This window comes from Aethalodelphis obliquidens, unplaced genomic scaffold, assembly GCF_003676395.1.
Source record: "Aethalodelphis obliquidens isolate GAN/ISIS:26980383/991018 unplaced genomic scaffold, ASM367639v1 scaffold38, whole genome shotgun sequence".
Lineage (NCBI taxonomy): Eukaryota > Metazoa > Chordata > Mammalia > Artiodactyla > Delphinidae > Aethalodelphis > Aethalodelphis obliquidens.
Window position 1 is genome coordinate 13,739,465 of NW_020837982.1, and position 17,709 is coordinate 13,757,173.

The window sequence follows — 17,709 nt, forward strand, 5'->3', positions numbered from 1 at the left end:
GACTAGGACTGTCAGTATAACATCGAATAAAGTGGCGATGGTAAGTATCCTTGTCTTGTCCCCGATCTTAAAGCGGATACTTTCAGCATTTCATTACTTAGTATAATACTACGTGAGTTTTTTATGGCATCTCTTTATCTGATTAAAGAAGTTCTCTTCTAGTCCTAATTTGTTAAGAGAATTTAGCGAAAATGGATATAACATTTTATCTATCGCTTTTTCTAACTCCATTAAGATAATTCTGTTTTTTCACCTCAATATGTTAAAGTTGTGACTATATTATTTGGTTTCTAATACTGAACCAACCTAGCACTACTGAGTTAAGCCCAACATGAAATATTGTCTTTTTCAATATATTCATTGCTTGATTTTGTTTGCAGATATTTTAGTTAGCACTGATGTGTCTGTTTTTGATGAAACAGGCTTTCAGTTTTTCCTTTCTGTAACATCTTTGTCTGATCTTGCTCTGTGGTTTTCTAGCTTCATAAAATGGGTTAGGAAGTAACCTTCTTGTTTTTTCTCCGTAAGAGTTGGTGTAAGATTGAAATTCTCTAATCCTTGGAAGTTTAAATCTCCTATTGAAACATCTGGCTTGGTATTTTGCTTGTGGCAAGATTTTTACCTGTAATTTCTCTAATGTTTATAGGAACATTAAGGTTTTCTATTCCTTAGTAAGTCATATTTTTCTAGGGATATATCCATTTCATGTAAATCTTCAAATTATGAAATTTATATTATGCTCTTACCTGTTTAATCTCTACAGAATCTATGGATATGTTCCTTTTTAGATTTCTGTTCATTTCTATCGTGCTTTCTGGCTTCTTTACTTAATTAATCTACCAAGAGATTTACAAAGAACAATCTTATGAACCCATTGATCCTCTTTATTATAATTTGATTTCTATTTTGATAATTTATTCTTTTATGTTTATTATTTCCTTCTATTTTCTTTGGGTTTATTTTCTGTCCTTTGGCTAAGTTAAGATGTGTGCTTCGCTATTCACCTTGAGCCCTCTGTCTTTTTTAATGTAACACTTAAAGTTATAAGTTCCCTTCTAAGTACAATTTTACCTACATCTCACAAGTCTTAGTAATAATCAAGCTCTAAATATTTTTAACATTCATTATGATGTACTTATATATTTTTTTAATCTTAAAACGTGGGTTCTTCTAGTTGCATTTCTGTCATTAATTTCTAACAATTGTATTGTGGTCAGAGAATGTAACATATGTAATAAAAAGCTTCTGAAATTTGTTGAATTTGGTCAGTTTTTATAAATGTTCTGTGCATATTTGAAAAAAAATGTGTACTCTATAAATGTTGGGTATAATGTTCTGTGCATGCCTATTTGATCAAATTTGTTTTCTTCAAATCCACTATAACCTCGCTGCCTTTTTTTTTGTCTGCTTAATTTATCAATTACTGAGATAACTGTGTTAAAAATCTACCACTTTGATGGTAGAGTGTCAATTTCTCCTTGTAATTCTGTCACTTTTTGTTTCATATTTTTTAAGGTTATGCTATGTGAGCATACAGCGTTTGACTTTTTATATATTCCTGGAAAATTGAATCTTTTAGCCACACGTTAAAAATCTTTTATCACTAGCTATATTTCTTGTGTTAAAGTGTGTTTTGTTGTATATTAGTATAACAAAACCAGTTTCCTTTGTATGACATTTGCCTGGTGTCTCTTATTTGATCCTCTGGCTTTCAATATTTCTGTGCCTTTATATTAGAAGAGATCTTTATAATTGATATAGAACTGAATGTTTTATCTACCTTAATATCTTTCTTTTATCTGGAGCATTTTGTTCATTAATGTCTGTTGTGCTATATTTGAATTCATTTGTACCATTTTATTGTGTCCTCTCTATTTGTTCTTCTTTTCTTTGTTTTCTTTCTTGCCTGCTTTGGGTTGCATTTTTTAAAATATTTTCTTTTATTTTTCCTTTTTCTTATTCCATTTTTTTCCCTTCTGCTAATTTGGATGTTGTGCTAAGTCTTCTTTTCTAATAGTTAACCATAGCTATTTTTAAAAACATTCTTAAAAGGAGTAAACTAATCAGTACTGTTACTCTTTTCACAACCAATACAAGGACTTTAGTTTGATCTCAACCGTTCATACATCAAATTATATTCTATAATTCCAAGTAATTTCAGTTCTCTGCTATTTATCTAAACTCCACAAATCATACTTTATTTTTATACACTCACTGTTTATTTAAATTCATCTACATATTTACCAATATCTTTGCTCATTCCATCTTCCTACATTACAGACATGCTATCTGAATTGTAGTCATTAGAAGGTCCGTTAATAAGGTTCTTTTGGTAAAACTCTCATTCTTTTTCTCTCCAAGTGCATGTATTTTGCCCTTGTTCTTGAAAAAATTGATATGTGGAAGAGAGAATTCTAGGATAACATATTTTCTATAAGCCTATTGAAAATATTATGACATTGTGTCCTGGCTTCATTTTTTTTTTTTTTTTTTTTGCGGTATGCGGGCCTCTCACTGCTGTGGCCTCTCCCGTTGCAGAGCACAGGCTCCGGACGCGCAGGCTCAGCGGCCGTGGCTCACGGGCCCAGCCGCACCCGCGGCATGCGGGATCCTCCCGGACCGGGACACGAACCCACATCCCCTGCATCGGCAGGCGGACTCTCAACCACTGTGCCACCAGGGAAGCCCCCTCCTGGCTTCATTTTTGGTGTTGCATCGTTAGCCATCAACTTAGGGTTTTTTTAATTAATAGAAATCCGTCTTTTTGCTGCAGCTAATTTTAAGATTGTTTTTCACTTTTGGTAATCTGCAGTTTCATACTGAAGTACTTATGTGAGGGTTTCTTTATATTAATTTCACCTTGAATTTGTTGGGCTTCCTTGATCTTATATTTGTTGTCTTTCATTAATTCAAGAAAATTCTCAGCCAAGATATCCTCAGAGATTGCTTCCTGCCCATTCTCTCTATTACCTCCTTCTGGACCTCTTATTACACTTGTTACACTTACACACTTTTAAATATCACCCATGTATTTGAATAATTTTCAGTTTTCAGTTGTTTGTCTTTCTTTACTGCAGTTGAATAATTTCTCCACTTTTATCAAACAGCAGCCTAATTCTCTCTTTTAGTGTTGTCTAAACCTCTTGTTTAATCCATTCATTGAGCTTTAAATTTTAATTATACTTTCTATTTTTAGATCTTCTATTTGGTTATTTTACAGTTTTGCTTACTCATTTTTATACCCTCCCGTTCTTTGCTCAAATTCCTTCTTTTTTATTTATTCATTCTTCAAGTTTTAGAATACATTTACTAGAGGATAATCTTAAGATAACTTTTGATTTGTCAGCCTAAAAATTGTTTGTTTCTTCTTGCCATAGATCAAAGTTAACATAAAGGCCTATGGAAAATTATTAGCTTCTTTCTACTGGAATTGCCCACTAACATAGCACAGTATGATCATTTTTGCATTGCTAGAACACATATTAAAAGTTTCTTTTCGGGCTTCCCTGGTGGCGCAGTGGTTGAGAGTCCGCCTGCCGATTCAGGGGACACGGGTTCATGCCCCGGTCCGGGAAGATCCCACATGCCGCGGAGCGGCTGAGCCCGTGAGCCACGGCCGCTGAGCCTGCGCGTCCGGAGCCTGTGCTCCGCAACGGGAGAGGCCACAAGAGTGAGAGGCCCGTGTACCGCAAAAAAAAAAAAAAAAAGTTTCTTTTCACAAAATGCCATCACAGGCCATAATTTTCATATTATCCACTTCAATAAGTTTTGTCACTTCTTGAATGCATCATTCGATACAAAGGTCCACACACTATCACAGATTCTGGGCATATTTGGAAAGCCGCTGAAATCACCTCCATTCCTGATTATGAGACAATGCTGAATTTATGCTTGAACATAAAGGCAGTTGGGGCCAGGATAAGGCATGGTGACCTGTTGAGGATGTAAGAGTTTATCTACGCTTCTGAAGGGTGATTCCTAAAGAAAGCATTTCTGTACAAACTGATATATCATACTTAAAAGGATGAAGTTGTTTTTCTTAGTAAATCTTGAATAGATGTCTGGGAAACTGCAGGCAAAGCGTTTGCTCCTGGTATGTGGGTCAGAAATAGTAAAGCAAAGCACCTAAACAAGAGCTCTTTTGTCTTTTGACATATTAAATATTGCTATTTTATATGCTGCACCTGAATTCCAGTATCTAAAACATTCACAGGTTTAATTCAGCTGTTTCTGCTGGCTCCCACTCATGGTGACTTCTTTCCTTACGTGTTTTGTGACTTTTGATTATAAAATCATGTTCCTTGGAGAGTAATCCTTTGAGGATTGGATTCTTGTTGCATTCCTCCAGAAAGGATTTTCATTTGTTTCTGCCGGTCATCAAGGGACTCCTCCAACCCCAGACCACTTGTACCTCAACTTACAGTAGTCCATCTAGTGTCATGGTTAATTCGGGCGAGTTTCCATGCCGTCCCATACCATGCAGCCTGTTTATTTCTTGTTCACCCTTAACGGCGTTGCAACTTCACACGCAACTTCCTATCAGCTTCCTCACCATGAGTGGGCCCTAGGCTTAATCACCTGTTCCCCAGTTCTCATAAAGAATCAAAGTAGAAGCTCAAGATCTCCGGGGTTCAATAGAAACTGTCCTGTGAAAGCCAGCTTTGAACCTTGCTTTCCTCCCAGGGTTCTTGCTTTCACTACATTTTCAGCTTCTGGAGATGCCTTAATTTCATGCCACCTTAGTGATGCATTTTTAAATGATTTTGAAATATGTGCTTAAACATTTCTGTTGTCTTAAGAGAAGGGTCATTCATAATATCGTGTACACCATACAGCTAGAAACAGAAATCCACACTCTCCAACTTATCCTCCAGTCAGGCCTTTATTAAACTGCTCAACTGAAACCAGTCTTGCCAAGAGCACCGATGATTTTCATGTGGCCGCATCCAGTGGTGATGATCAGTCATCGTCTTACTTGTACCTCTCTGCAGTATTTGGTACAGCTGATCACTCCCTCCTTCCCAAACGGTGTCTTCAGGAGACCTCACTTTCTTGATTTCCTCCTTCGAGGTCTCCTCGACTGGGCTCATCTCCTCCAGGACTCAAAATATTAGAACTCCTGAAACCTCGATCCTGGAATTTCATTTCTAGCCACAGCCATATTCCAGGTGCTATTTAATCTAATACTTTGAATAATCTGTGTGCTGATAACTACCGAATTTATATTTTTAGCCCCGTCTCTTAAGAACTCTAGACTTAAGTTCAAGTGCCTAATAAGTATCTCCGTTAGATGTTTGGGAGGCATGTCAAACCTAACACCTTTATTTCTTTATTTTGACCGGGCCAGGTGGCTTTCAGGATCTTAGTTCCCTGACCAGGGATCGAACCCAGGCCCCGGCAGTGAACATGCCAAGTCCTAACCACTGGACCACCAGGTGGTCCAGTAGCCTAATGGCATTAGACATTAGGCATTTCAGTAACCTAATGGCAGTAGACCTTAGGTTTAGGGAATTCCCTAAACCTAACATGTGTAAAACTTATCTCCTTCCCTCTTCTCCCTCCAAAAAACCCCCAGTCTTCCCCAATTCTTCCCCATCTCTTTAAATGGCATCATCATTCACCCCATTGCCAGGAGTCCTTATTGATTTCTTTATTCCCTCACACCCCTCCCCCAACCCATTAGTGGGTTTTATTAGCTCTGCATGCAAAACTGCCTTGAATCTGACCACTCCTCATGTCCACCATCCGGGTCAAAACCAGTATCTTCTGTCACCCAGACAACCACAATAGTCCCTAAATGCCCCCCTGGCTTCTGTTCTGTCTCCCCACCCATGTCACCATCACCATCATCATCACCACCTCCAGCTGAAATCTGTTCTCCTCCATCTATAGTTCTTTTTGAAAACCAGTCAAATTATGCCCTTCTCCTACTCAGAATTCTCACACTTAGAATAAAATCTGAGCTGCTTATCATGGCCAATAAGGCCTCCCAGTGTCTGGCCCTTTCTCTGACATCTTCTCCCTCCGTGCTCCCTTCTGTTCTCCTTATGCTTCTGCTACCCTGACTTTCCCCTTTTCCTCAAGAGAATCAAACTGAATCCAGCTTCAGTGCCTTTACTCATGCTGCCCCCTCTCCCTGGAAAGCTCTTTTCCTGTTTCTTTCTTGGCTCACTCCTTCATATTGTTTACATTTCTGCTCAAACATCACCTCCATAGAAAGGCCTTTACTGACCACTCCATATAAAATAGTTCTGACCTTAGTCTCTATGCCCTTATTTCATGGCACTCATCACCATGTGAAACTGTACCATTTATCTCATTGATCTGTGTCACATTTATTTTTCCCACTAGAATGTAAGTTTCATAAGGACAGAGACTTTATCTTATTTATTATACTATTCTCAGAACCTGGAAGCAGGCTAGGCCTCATAATAATTGCCCAATAAACATTTTTGAATTCAAGAATGAATCTCATTTAACTCTCACAATAACCAGTGAGAAAGAAATGATTTTTCCAATCTTGTAGATGAGGAAACTGAGGCTCAGAGATGTTAAGTGACTTGGTCATGGTTACACATCTAGTAAGTGTCAAAATTAAACCCAAGTGTGTATGACCTTTGAGGCCATAGTATTTATTTTCAGTTTTTTAAAAAATAATCTGAGATTCACAACATAATTTGTAATATATTTACTTTGAAATAATTTCACTTTGAAATAATTTCAGACTTACAAAAAAAGTTGTAAAAATAGTACAAAGAATTCTCTTTTACCTTTACTCACCTTTCCCAAATGATAACATCTTAGATAACCAACCATGGTACAGTTATCAACACAAGGAAGTTAGTATTGATGTGGAAGTAGTAACTTACTTAGTACAGACTTACTCACATTTCTCCAGTTGTCCCAGTAATTCACCCTCCATCATGGAGGGCTAAGTCTTTGTCCTTTGCGACCTTGACACTTCTGAAGAGGGTCGTATCTTACCATCAGGATATGGAGAGTTTTCCATGATAATACCATCAGGATATGCAGAGTTTTCCATAATAATACCAGGAGGATGGAGAGTTTTCCATAATAATAGCTATTAATGTTGGGGAACTAAATAAATCTTCCTTTCAAGGAGTGAAAGGAGAATGGCTCCTCACATTCTGTTTGTTTTGCTCAGCTTGGCCAACCTTGAAGCATTTATAAAAAACAGCGAGAATGGCTTGCTCAAGAAAGTCGGAAAAGGAGATTTCCAAGGATTGGTTGAAATTATGGGACACCTTATGGCTCTTAAAGAACGACAGAGCAGCACTGATGAGATGTTTGAGCCTTTAAAGCAGACTATTGAATTGCTGAAGACCTATGGACAAGAATTGCCGGAAACACTGTTCAGGCAGCTGGAGGTCAGTGCAAAGTTTATGTTTTCTTAATAAAAGAAATAGAGGGAACGTTTGGGGATTTCAGAGTGGGATGAGGTAGGTTGAAGTAAATGAAAAACAGGGCTTGGTGATTACTCAAGGTCCATGCTTTGGAGCTAAATGTGTCGCACATGTATAATGTGTACCACTTTCTTGAAACTCAATAAATATGAAACACTGTAACGCTGGACATATATGGGAGAACTGATGTGGATGATGTGTTTGGGTTCTTTTTCCAGGATTATGGATGAGCTGAATTTCTCATTCGGAGAAAAAAAAGCAGGTCTGAGGAATGTTATGATGGTCTAAGAGATGTGGGACATAAAAGGAAATAACTAGGCACTCTTAGAAAATGTAGAAAAGGGCCAGGGTTACTGGGTTAGAAGTTGAGGGCAAGAAGGATAGTGTTGAATCAGAAGTAGGTGATCGTCGGGAGAGTGGGCATCCAGGGAGCCATGTCAAGGAAGGGTCGAATGATGCCACGGCATCAGAGCCTGGCATCGGGGCAGAGATGAAGACATCCGGGTGCGTCCAGCCTCAGGACTGTGGGGGAGGGTCTGACCACACTGAGGTCTCCTTTGCAGGAGCTGCCTGAGAAATGGAACAACATTAAAAAGATGGCTGTTACCGTGAGGCAGCAGGTGGCCCCCCTGCAGGCAAATGAAGCGACCCTCCTCCGCCAGAGGTGCGCGGCCTTCGAGGCAGAGCAGCAGCAGTTCTGGGAGCGATTCCGCAGAGAAGCCCCCTTCAGGTATGCACCCAAGTTGCCACCACTGCTTCCCGGCCTTTAAGCACGGCAGCATCTTAAGTCACGGTGATCTCTCCGTGGAGTTCGCGTATTATTTTAACAAGTGAAGACTAGTTACTAGTCTTCCCTCCCATTTAGGTCCACTGGTTAGAACCTGGTGCTCATGTTCACAGAGTACCACTGTGGCCTGTGTGGGATGAACAAAGACTGTACAAATACTTTAAAAAATTCTAGAAGCTTCTGTGTCTCCAGGTCTATAAAGGGATTGTGTGTGGTAAGATTACTAGGTTTTTACTAAACTGTTAGTATTCTAAATTCTCCCAGACTCCTGTTCTTTTGGTTTAAAATAGTGCTGATGGAATTTTAGAATAATTTTGGAAGGCATCTCAGTAGCCTAATGGCAGGATTGGAAGTGATGAATTTACTTCAAGGTGTACTTTCTCTGCTTAGTAAGTTCTCAGACTCCTCCCTACTTGTGGTCAGGGGTCTTTACACAAACAAAACAACTGTGGGATGGGCAACACCCATCCACACGTGCCCCCGTGCACACACACACAAGTCCTTTTCTCAGGGGCTCACTGCCTTGGTGGAGAAATCTACAGGGTCTGCTCCTCAGCGTCGGGGGCTCCAGCCAGGGGTACCAGCCGGCTTTGTGTCTCCTGACATGCCAGCTGAAGTGGACACTCTCCCCTCAGGCCAGCTCCGGGGTTTGCTTCTGTTTCCCTAGCGGGCTTCCTGCTGGGTCTCTTCTGTAGTTTTGGAGGTCTCTAGACTGAAAAATGCCCTATTTAAGGAGCAAGGAAACTTTTTATTTTCAAGGGTTACTTACACACAGAAATCTGACATTGAGAGATACACACTAAAGCAACAAACAAAATGGAAAAAGAAAATCACAGCTTTATCGGGAGGAAAGACAACATAATGATTAAGTACATGGACTCTGGATTTAACAAGACCGGTGTCTAATCTCAGGTTCACTACTCACTGCCTAAGTTGGGGCAGTCACTTAATATCTCTTCGCTTCAGTTGCCTCATCTGTAAAGTGGGGTTAATAATAGTATCCACCTTATAAGGTTGTTGATAGGATTAAATAACGAATCTTTGCAAGTTTTAGGCATAGGACCTGGCACTAGGATAACCAACCATCCTGGTTTACCTGGGACAGTTTTGGGGTTTTTTTTCTTTTCTTTTCTTTTCTTTTTTTTATTAAAGCATAGTTGATTTACAGTGCTGTGCTAATTGGGATGGTTGTGGTTTTAACACTGAAAGTCATACATCCAGGGAAGCCCCTCTATTTCAGGCAAGCTGAGACTTAGTCACCTCACCTGGCACACAGTAAGGGCCTACCTATTCTATTATTCATTCATCAAACATTTATTAAGCAGCTACTGTCTCCCAAGCATTATACTTGGGGCTAGAGAGAACGAGATGAGTATGTCAAGAGGCAGGGGAGGACAGATGTGTGAACTGTGCTTACCATAAATGTACAACATGGAGCTCTAAAGCATTAGAATCACCTGGGGTCCAGTCTGTCCCACAGACCAACTAAATCAGACTCTCTGGGGATGAGACCGGGCATCAGTAGTTTGTAATGCTCCCCAGGTGACTCCAATGTGCAGCCAAGGTAGAGACTGCCTCCCTAAGGGAAGTAACTGGTTCCCTTTTAAGCAATCATTCCAGGGCATATAACTCCAAATGAGTCTGTGTCCCTTTAGAATAAGTGCCTTAGGAGCTATGCCCTTGTTCCAAAGAAGCATCTATTGCTCAAAACATTTGTGGAACTTCTTTTGGGACTGTTCCTTCAGAGTCTGAAGCACATTCTTTTGATTCTCCTTTGGGCATACAGTTGAATTTCTGAAATTCGACACTGATCACACAGGGCCAAAGCTGGTGAGGCAGGCGGGCAATTAAGCTGGGTATTTCTGCTCAGTGCTAACAATATCCACACCTAAGGCAACAGCCACAAAGGTAATGACACTGATATTTTACATCATCTGTCTCTGTTTTAAAAAAGTTCTAAAAAGGAATTCAAAGATGTCTGGTGAAATATCTTCCCAAACAGACTCCCGAGACTGCCTGAATGGAACAGCCCTTGTTTGCTGGTGTGTTTCTGTATGTCTACTGGAAATCTGGCATCCCTCCTTCCTAGTTACATCACGTGTGTATATTGATCAGCTCTTGTTGTTTTTTAATTTGATAGCTGCATTGGCTTTTCTTTCTTAGCACTTTTATTGATATCTATCTGCTGGCTGTAAGGATATTGCTACCCTTAACTTGCAAATTCACATCTGTTAATTTAACATGCAGATGAATCTTTGCAAGAGACTTTGAAAAGAACTGCTCACAGCAGTGTGGAAAGCCAAACATTACTGCAATTTTGATGTTTTTCTCTTCTTGTCAAGAAAACTATCAAGACTAGAGCAGAATCGTGGATTTAGGGCTGAAGGGAATCTTCATGGGTGTCAACGCATGAGTTTGTTTCTTAGTTTCGTGTGCATGAATGTGTGTGTTTAAAATGTTTAGACACCGTGTGTGGCAAATGAGTTGAATTCTGGTTCCTCCACTTTCAGATCAATTTCTAAAATGCATCTCTGTGAAGGCAAGTTTCTGTTCCCGATTAGATGATAGGTGAAGCTCACGCTGATCTTGTCTTTGGGAGGAAAAGGAAAGTGTGTGTCTCATCTGGCCCTTGCAGTCTGACAGGTGCAGGATGAATCAGGTCATTGGGGGAGGTTCTTTCTTCATGTTCAAGTTGCGTTTTTCTTCTTCCTTCTGTTCTTAACTTAAAGCTGTATCAGCACATTCCTAGCTGAGCTCTCTCACTTCTCAGTAATCGGCTAAACCATCATAGCCAGATTCAAGCCCTTCTCACACCTCTCGAAATTGGAGACTCATTCTCCCCTTTGAGTGACAGGGATGCACCAAGCTTCTAGCAGCTCTCTTGTTCAGTTCCTGCCCTTGAGCACAGGCTTCCTGGCTTCAAGGAATGAATGCCATGTTATCCAGTCTCCTTACCCACATCAAGATCAGGATAATCCAGGGGTTTCTGGGTCAAAGCATTTGATCCCTAAAGCTCCAGTTCAATGGAGACCATCAGTGTTTCCAGCTGGCCAGCCACCAGATTCTGTGAACGGTGGGGAGAACCTTCCTAAAGACCTCCTCCCATTGAGTGCTGTCCTGCATGACAACCAGCAAAGCAAGGCTTTCCAAATAGCCCAGTGCAGCAAACGTGAGGATAGAAGGGCCTTCATCTTGCTTGTGCAGGGTCTCTTGTCCCTTCAAAAGTTGGAGAAAAGAGTAGTATTAGTCATGAAATCTCTCAGGGACATATCAGTATCCTCAGACATGTCATTAGTTCAACTTGACCCTGTTCTTGCAGTTAATCTGCCTCACTCACATGACTCAGGCTTCCGTAGAGCAGAAGCGGTTGTGTTCTCAACAGTGGAGTCAGCAAAAAATGATTTAAGTGCTAGGATCTTCAGATAATACAGATTCCCTGACCTCAAGGACTTAACAGCCTCAGGGTCAATTTCAAAAATGAGTCACCAGACATGTCCATGGGGGCCAACTTTAACGCCCACTGGGGAGGCAGTTCACAGCCCTTGCAGAAGCTGTGCTTCAGCCAATGGGCAAATGAGACTTAGCCATTTGGAAAAAAGAGGGGTGGACAGCAAAGATATTCCAGGCAAAGGAAGCAGAACATAGAGACACACAGGGGGATGAAAACATAACAACCAGCTGGAGGACTGCATGTATGTGTGGCTGGGATGCAGGATGTGGGAGATGAGGATGGAGAGGTCCAGGTGACCAGGCCTTGACCATGAATGAGCACTGAGGAGTACAAGCATGAGAACAACACACATCATGGAAACACCAGTCTTGTGGCTGCAGAGAGCAGAGTGGAGCGAGATGGACTCAAGGTGGGGCCTCCATGGGGTGGTGAGTGATTGCAACAGCTGGGTGCGAAGCAGGAGGACTGAACTGAAGCCGTGGCCGTGAGCATGGAGGAGGAGGATGGACGTGAGGGAGACTTAGGAGGGAGAATCAGCAGGATTGAGTGAATACGGGAGATGAGCAGGGAGAGAGCCTGGTGTAACTCTCCATCTTCCATCTGGACCAGTAAGCTGGAAAGGGTGTGTTCCGCTGCTCCTGAGATGGGGCCACAGGATGGGAAGAGCCGAAAGGTCACCAGGTCAGAGGGAGCGTGCTGAGTTTTATGGTACCTGTGGGATATCAAGCACAGGTGTGTCACTGTTCCTTGTATGTGCAGGTACAGAACTGAGGTTGACATTTACCAGCCGCTCACTTCCCAAGAGTTCATTTAAGTCACTTAGTCCTGTCTTTCTCTTTGTGCCTATGTCTAGGGCAGGCCTGAATCTGTACTTTTTCCAAGATCATACAGATGAGCACTGTATTTCCATTTCTCTTAATTATAGTTTTATTCATCCAGATTTTCCAGGCATTTCTCTTTTAGATTAAAATACTTTTGCATTATTATTTGAATTTCAAAGACTAACTACACCCTTTTCCCGCCTATTACTTTCTTGTTCTCACACTGTATTGTTCCACCAGGCTTTGGAGAACTGCTTCAAGTTTATTAGGCGCATTAATCAGGTCTGTGAATATCCTGACAGTTTGCACTAGAGCTTTGAAATGGGAAGAGGGTTACCTGCTCCCCTGTCTAGAGGTTCCTTTCACTACTTAGGTCAAATTAACTTTTATGTGTGCTCAGCTACAGGAACTGAAAACCCACAGATTTAAACCATAAACAAAAATTATGCCACGGGGCAGATGAAGTTTGGAATAGGTTTGATAAATGATCACCTCCTACAAATATTTGAGGAACCAATATTGATTCAAGGATGTTCATGTGCGCTGAGGAAAGAAGAGTTAGGAAGATCATTCATTGTCTTCTGTGTCCACAGACCCCCAACACTCTGATAGCACCTATCCTATTGAATATGCCTGAATTTTATTCCATTAATAAATTAAACAGAATGTGGGCTTTTAGAATTTGTCTGATTTATACTGACACCAAGTAGCTAAATTCACTTTCCAAGTTCACTCTAATGAAGTTAAAAAGTAGAACCAACGCACTACACACTCCAACAATTAGTCTTTGGAGAGAATATGCAGAAGGAACCTTCATGCTTGGTAATCTTTCCTGCTGACCCACTTGCCACGAAGATGTTACATTTCTTTCCTTCTAGTTCTTTCTCTACTGCTCTCATAGAAGAGAAAGCTACTTGCCTATGTAGACGGAGGGCCCTCTTCAACTCTGAGAACTCCAACCCATTCTGAAACACTTGGGGACTGGACAACAGTGAAGACACACATTCAGTCTCATTCTCTTAAGATGAAAATACACAACCAGGGCACATGAGCCGAAACTATTTAGATGGAACAAGCGGGAATCAAACATAGCAAGCGTCAAAGTTAATCTGACACTAATTTAATGGTATGCGTAACTGTTACTGTGTTGCATGGTAATTAGGCTTAAGTGGCAAGCAGTTCAGGTAGATGACTCTAATTCGGATTACTTTCCGTCCGTCAAGTCAAATATTTCCAGAGACAGCTGAGAGGAGAGACAGTTCAAGAAAAGGAGTTTGTATGTCATCTTCTTCCTTTTTCCCTCCCCTCTGTACCCCACCAACCAACACATGCACACGCGCGCGCACACACACACACACACACACACACACACACACACGGGATCAGAGGAAATGGCCAATTCTCTAATCACTCCTTTCCTCTCAACTTTCCCTTTATGTTGGACCCCGTGATACCCTATTCTGATTTTAGAGAAAGATGGTATTCACACTTAAGTCACGGTATCCCTGCTATCTAGCCTTCCATGCACACAGAAACAAGAAGATCTGAGACTGGTGATGGGAAGAAAGGATAAAGGGAGGCTGGGGGAGGAAAATGAGAGGCTCCTTGAACATTGTTCTGGGTGCTCCTGACCCATGTGGGTCCCTGTGCACGTGCAGCTCTTATGTTGGAGGAGAGGCTCTGCCAGGAACGCAGGTTGGAGGGGCCGCAGGGTAAAGGAGGCTCACGGCCATGAGGACCAGGAGGAACGGTGGGGGCAGTGAGCACTCACTGGGGAGAAGAGGTGGAGGAAACGTGGGCTCGAGCTGTAAAGCGCGATGGAGTGCTTATACGCGTGCGGCGCAGAACCAGAGGCTGCCGCGGGATGCGGGAGGAGATCAGGGGCGGCTTGAAGGAGGTACTTCGGAGATGTGGAGCCTGACAGGAGGCCTGCAGCGCGGGCCTTTCGCCAAGCAGTGCAGGCCCGCGGTGAGGGCTTTGTGCGCACACTGCAAAGTCCCTATCAGTGGTTCTCACATCTGGAGACACTGTTTCCTGAAGGTGATGCAGGCTGTTAGCATGAGCCTCACCACAGAGAAGGACGCCGACCTGGCACATCGGAATCACCTGGGGAGTTTGAAAAATGCTGTTGCCTGGGTCCCGCCCCCAAAGATTCTGATTGAATGAGACCAGGGAGCAGCCTGATCATGGAGATCATTTAAAGCTTCCAGGAGGCTCTAACATGCAGCCAAGACTGAGAGCCACTGCCCTAGAGGGAGCAATGCCACAGTAGGTCAGGATTGGTCTCTGTCACTTACAGACCACCCACCGCAAGTAGCTCCTGGCGGGAGCTTTGCCTGTACAGCCTCTGCAGTAACAGGACAATGCTCTTTTGTGTCAAGTGAGCTGGACGCCAGCAACTGGAAGCAGAGTCTAAAGGGGGCTTGAACAAAGGAGTATTTCGCACTGCACCTGGGTGGGGGAGGTGGGGAGTATTTTTATTACCCTCTCAGGTGTGAAGAACAGATCCAGACATGGTGTTCCTCTTGAATCGCTAACTGGTTATGTTCGTCCCACTCCAACCTACCCCGATGTCTTTTCTTCCCAGGCTTTGGTGAAAGTCCCTGCCCTTTGCTAAAATACTAAGGATTTAAGGATTCGAGCTGTCATTACTCTGGTGATTCTAGGAGATGGCGCTTGTGTGCTCTACTTATAAAGGGAAAACATTGTGTTTTGTAGGTTTGATAGCACTGACCCTCATCAGATGCTGGATGCCAGGCACATGGAGATCCAGCAGATGGAATCCACCATGGCCTCCATTTCTGAGTCTGCTAGCTTGTTAGAGGTCACCATCCCTGACTATAAGCAACTGAGACAGTGCAGGAAGGAGGCGTGCCAGCTGAAGGAGCTCTGGGACACAATTGGGATGGTGACCTCCAGTATCCATGCCTGGGAGACCACCACGTGGATGGATATCAACGTGGAGGCCATGGACTTGGAGTGCAGATGGTTTGCCAGGCACATCCGGAACCTCGACAAGGAGGTCAGGGCCTGGGATGCCTTCACAGGCCTGGAAAGCACCATTTTGAACACCCTGACCTCCCTGAGGGCTGTGGCCAAACTGCAGAACCCGGCCATGCGGGCGCGGCATTGGAGGCAGCTGATGCAGGCCACGGGCGTGACCTTCACCATGGATGAGGGTACCACCCTGGCACACCTCCTACAGCTTCAGCTCCACCACTTTGAGGACGAGGTCCGGGGCATTGTAGACAGAGCTGTGAAAGAGATGGGCATGGAGAAGGTCTTGAAGGAGCTGCAGACCACCTGGGTCCGCATGGAATTCCAGTTCGAGCCCCACCCTCAGACCTACGTGCCTCTGCTGCGGTCCGACGAGGACCTCATCGAGGTTCTGGAGGATGACCAAGTCCAGCTTCAGAACCTGATGATGTCCAGGTACATTACCTTCTTCCTGGAGGAAGTATCGGGCTGGCAGAAGAAGCTGTCCACTGCTGACACCGTCATCTCCCTCTGGTTTGATGTGCAGCGCACATGGTCTCATCTAGAAAGTATATTCATCGGATCTGAAGATATCCGGGCTCAGCTGCCCCAGGTACCTGCTGTGGAAATCCTGCTCCCTCTGTTCCCTGGGTCAAGGGATGATCCCCCAGTTCCTGTATCCTCTAGACCGTTCCTTCTCTGCCTCCCTGCCTTGGCTTCACCCAGGGGTACCTCCAAAAAACATTGACCTTCCAAGCCACCAAAAGTCAGACAGAGGGAAAGAGAGAAAGTGAAATGTATGCCCGCGAGTTTGTTCCTAATGTGTAGGAAAAAGAAAGGAGAACCTGGTTTTAAAAACAAAACCAAAAAAAGTGTACAGGAGAAAGGAGGTCAAAAATATGAGCTGCTCTTGGGGTGCTCCACACATAATTACAATGCGGGTATTGATTGGAAGTGAGCGTCGTTTCCAGGCAAACTCAAGTTCCTTCTCTGCAGCGAGCTGTTCTGTAAAACTCGGGCCTGTGCCAGCAGGCTAAATACCAGTCTTCAGCTAAATACTAAATGAGGAATTTCTCTAAATAAGCATTCTTCTCATTACTACCTTTCCTGTAGTTGCTTGCCCCTTGTAATTTGTCCTAATTAATGTGCATTAATGTACTTCCCCCCGCCAGTGGACTCTAATTCATTTAAAAAGAGATTTTCCAGACTTCTTCTGTGTCCCTCAGCACAGCAGCACAGCGAGTTCTCTGCTTACAAATTAGTTTGATTCCAAAATGTCATATGTTGTCCAGACCTTGTTTCAGAGTTAAAGCATTCCATCAAAACATGATATTTTTCCAGCTCATCCCACAAATGCATATTTAGTGTAATAATGCAGATTAAAGATTGTACATTTGCAATGAAAAATAACAGAAAATAATCCTGCTATAGCTATTGTCATTAAGCAAAATTGAATAAGCCAGATTTTATTAATCTCCAACACTAATGATTGAAGAAGGGCAGGTTTAATGAGAAGGGGGTGTAGGTGGAGACTTTTGTACACATTTTAAAGGAGACATTTGAGAACTTTCAATCCAACATAATAAAGAATTCATATCATTAACTTCTCAGGTTTGTGTGTAAAACATATAAATACATTTATTTTCTTTGTATTAACAATATGGTAACAAAGACAACTCTGAAATATAATAAATCAGTCATCATCTTACACCCTACCTAGTAAATATTTTCACTCATTGTGAATATTTCCCAACTTTTTTTCACATATATACATGGTTTTACACAACTGCTCTCAGTGTAATTACAATTTTCTATTCGGCTCTTTTCATTTGAACATTTATGTCAGATATTTCCGATACTTCTATAACCTTGATACTTTTTCATTTTTAACTGGCATAAGATATCTCACTGAGGAATCGTAATTTACTTCACCTCACCCTCTTGTTTTTAAATCTTGGGAGAGAGGCCCAGATCACAGAGGTCCCAGCAGACTGGAGCCAGTGGCCCGGGTTTGAGTTGCAGGACCTTAGGGAAGTTACTTAAGCTCTCAGTGTCTTGGTTTTCTCATCTGTAAATTGGGTCTAATACTAGTCCCTACTTCAAGAAGTTAAAGTAGTGCACACAGCACATACCATTATGATTGTTGTTATGTAATAATAGCCACACAAGCTCTCATCAGGTGCCAGGTGTTGGCCTAAAGTACTTTGCATTTATTATTGTCTCAGTCATTTCAACAACACTGTGAGGGTG

General features: G+C 42.4%; 1 protein-coding gene across 1 annotated transcript in view; it reads left to right on the forward strand.

The window, feature by feature from the left end:
- The window catches only part of DNAH9 (dynein axonemal heavy chain 9), a 299,454-nt gene that overhangs the window by 62,165 nt on the left and 219,580 nt on the right, over window positions 1–17,709 (forward strand). The window contains exons 18-20 of the mRNA XM_027131074.1: window positions 7,166–7,388; window positions 7,988–8,154; window positions 15,202–16,072. Coding sequence (XP_026986875.1) covers window positions 7,166–7,388; window positions 7,988–8,154; window positions 15,202–16,072 — 1,261 coding nt within the window. The remainder of the gene's footprint in view (window positions 1–7,165; window positions 7,389–7,987; window positions 8,155–15,201; window positions 16,073–17,709) is intronic.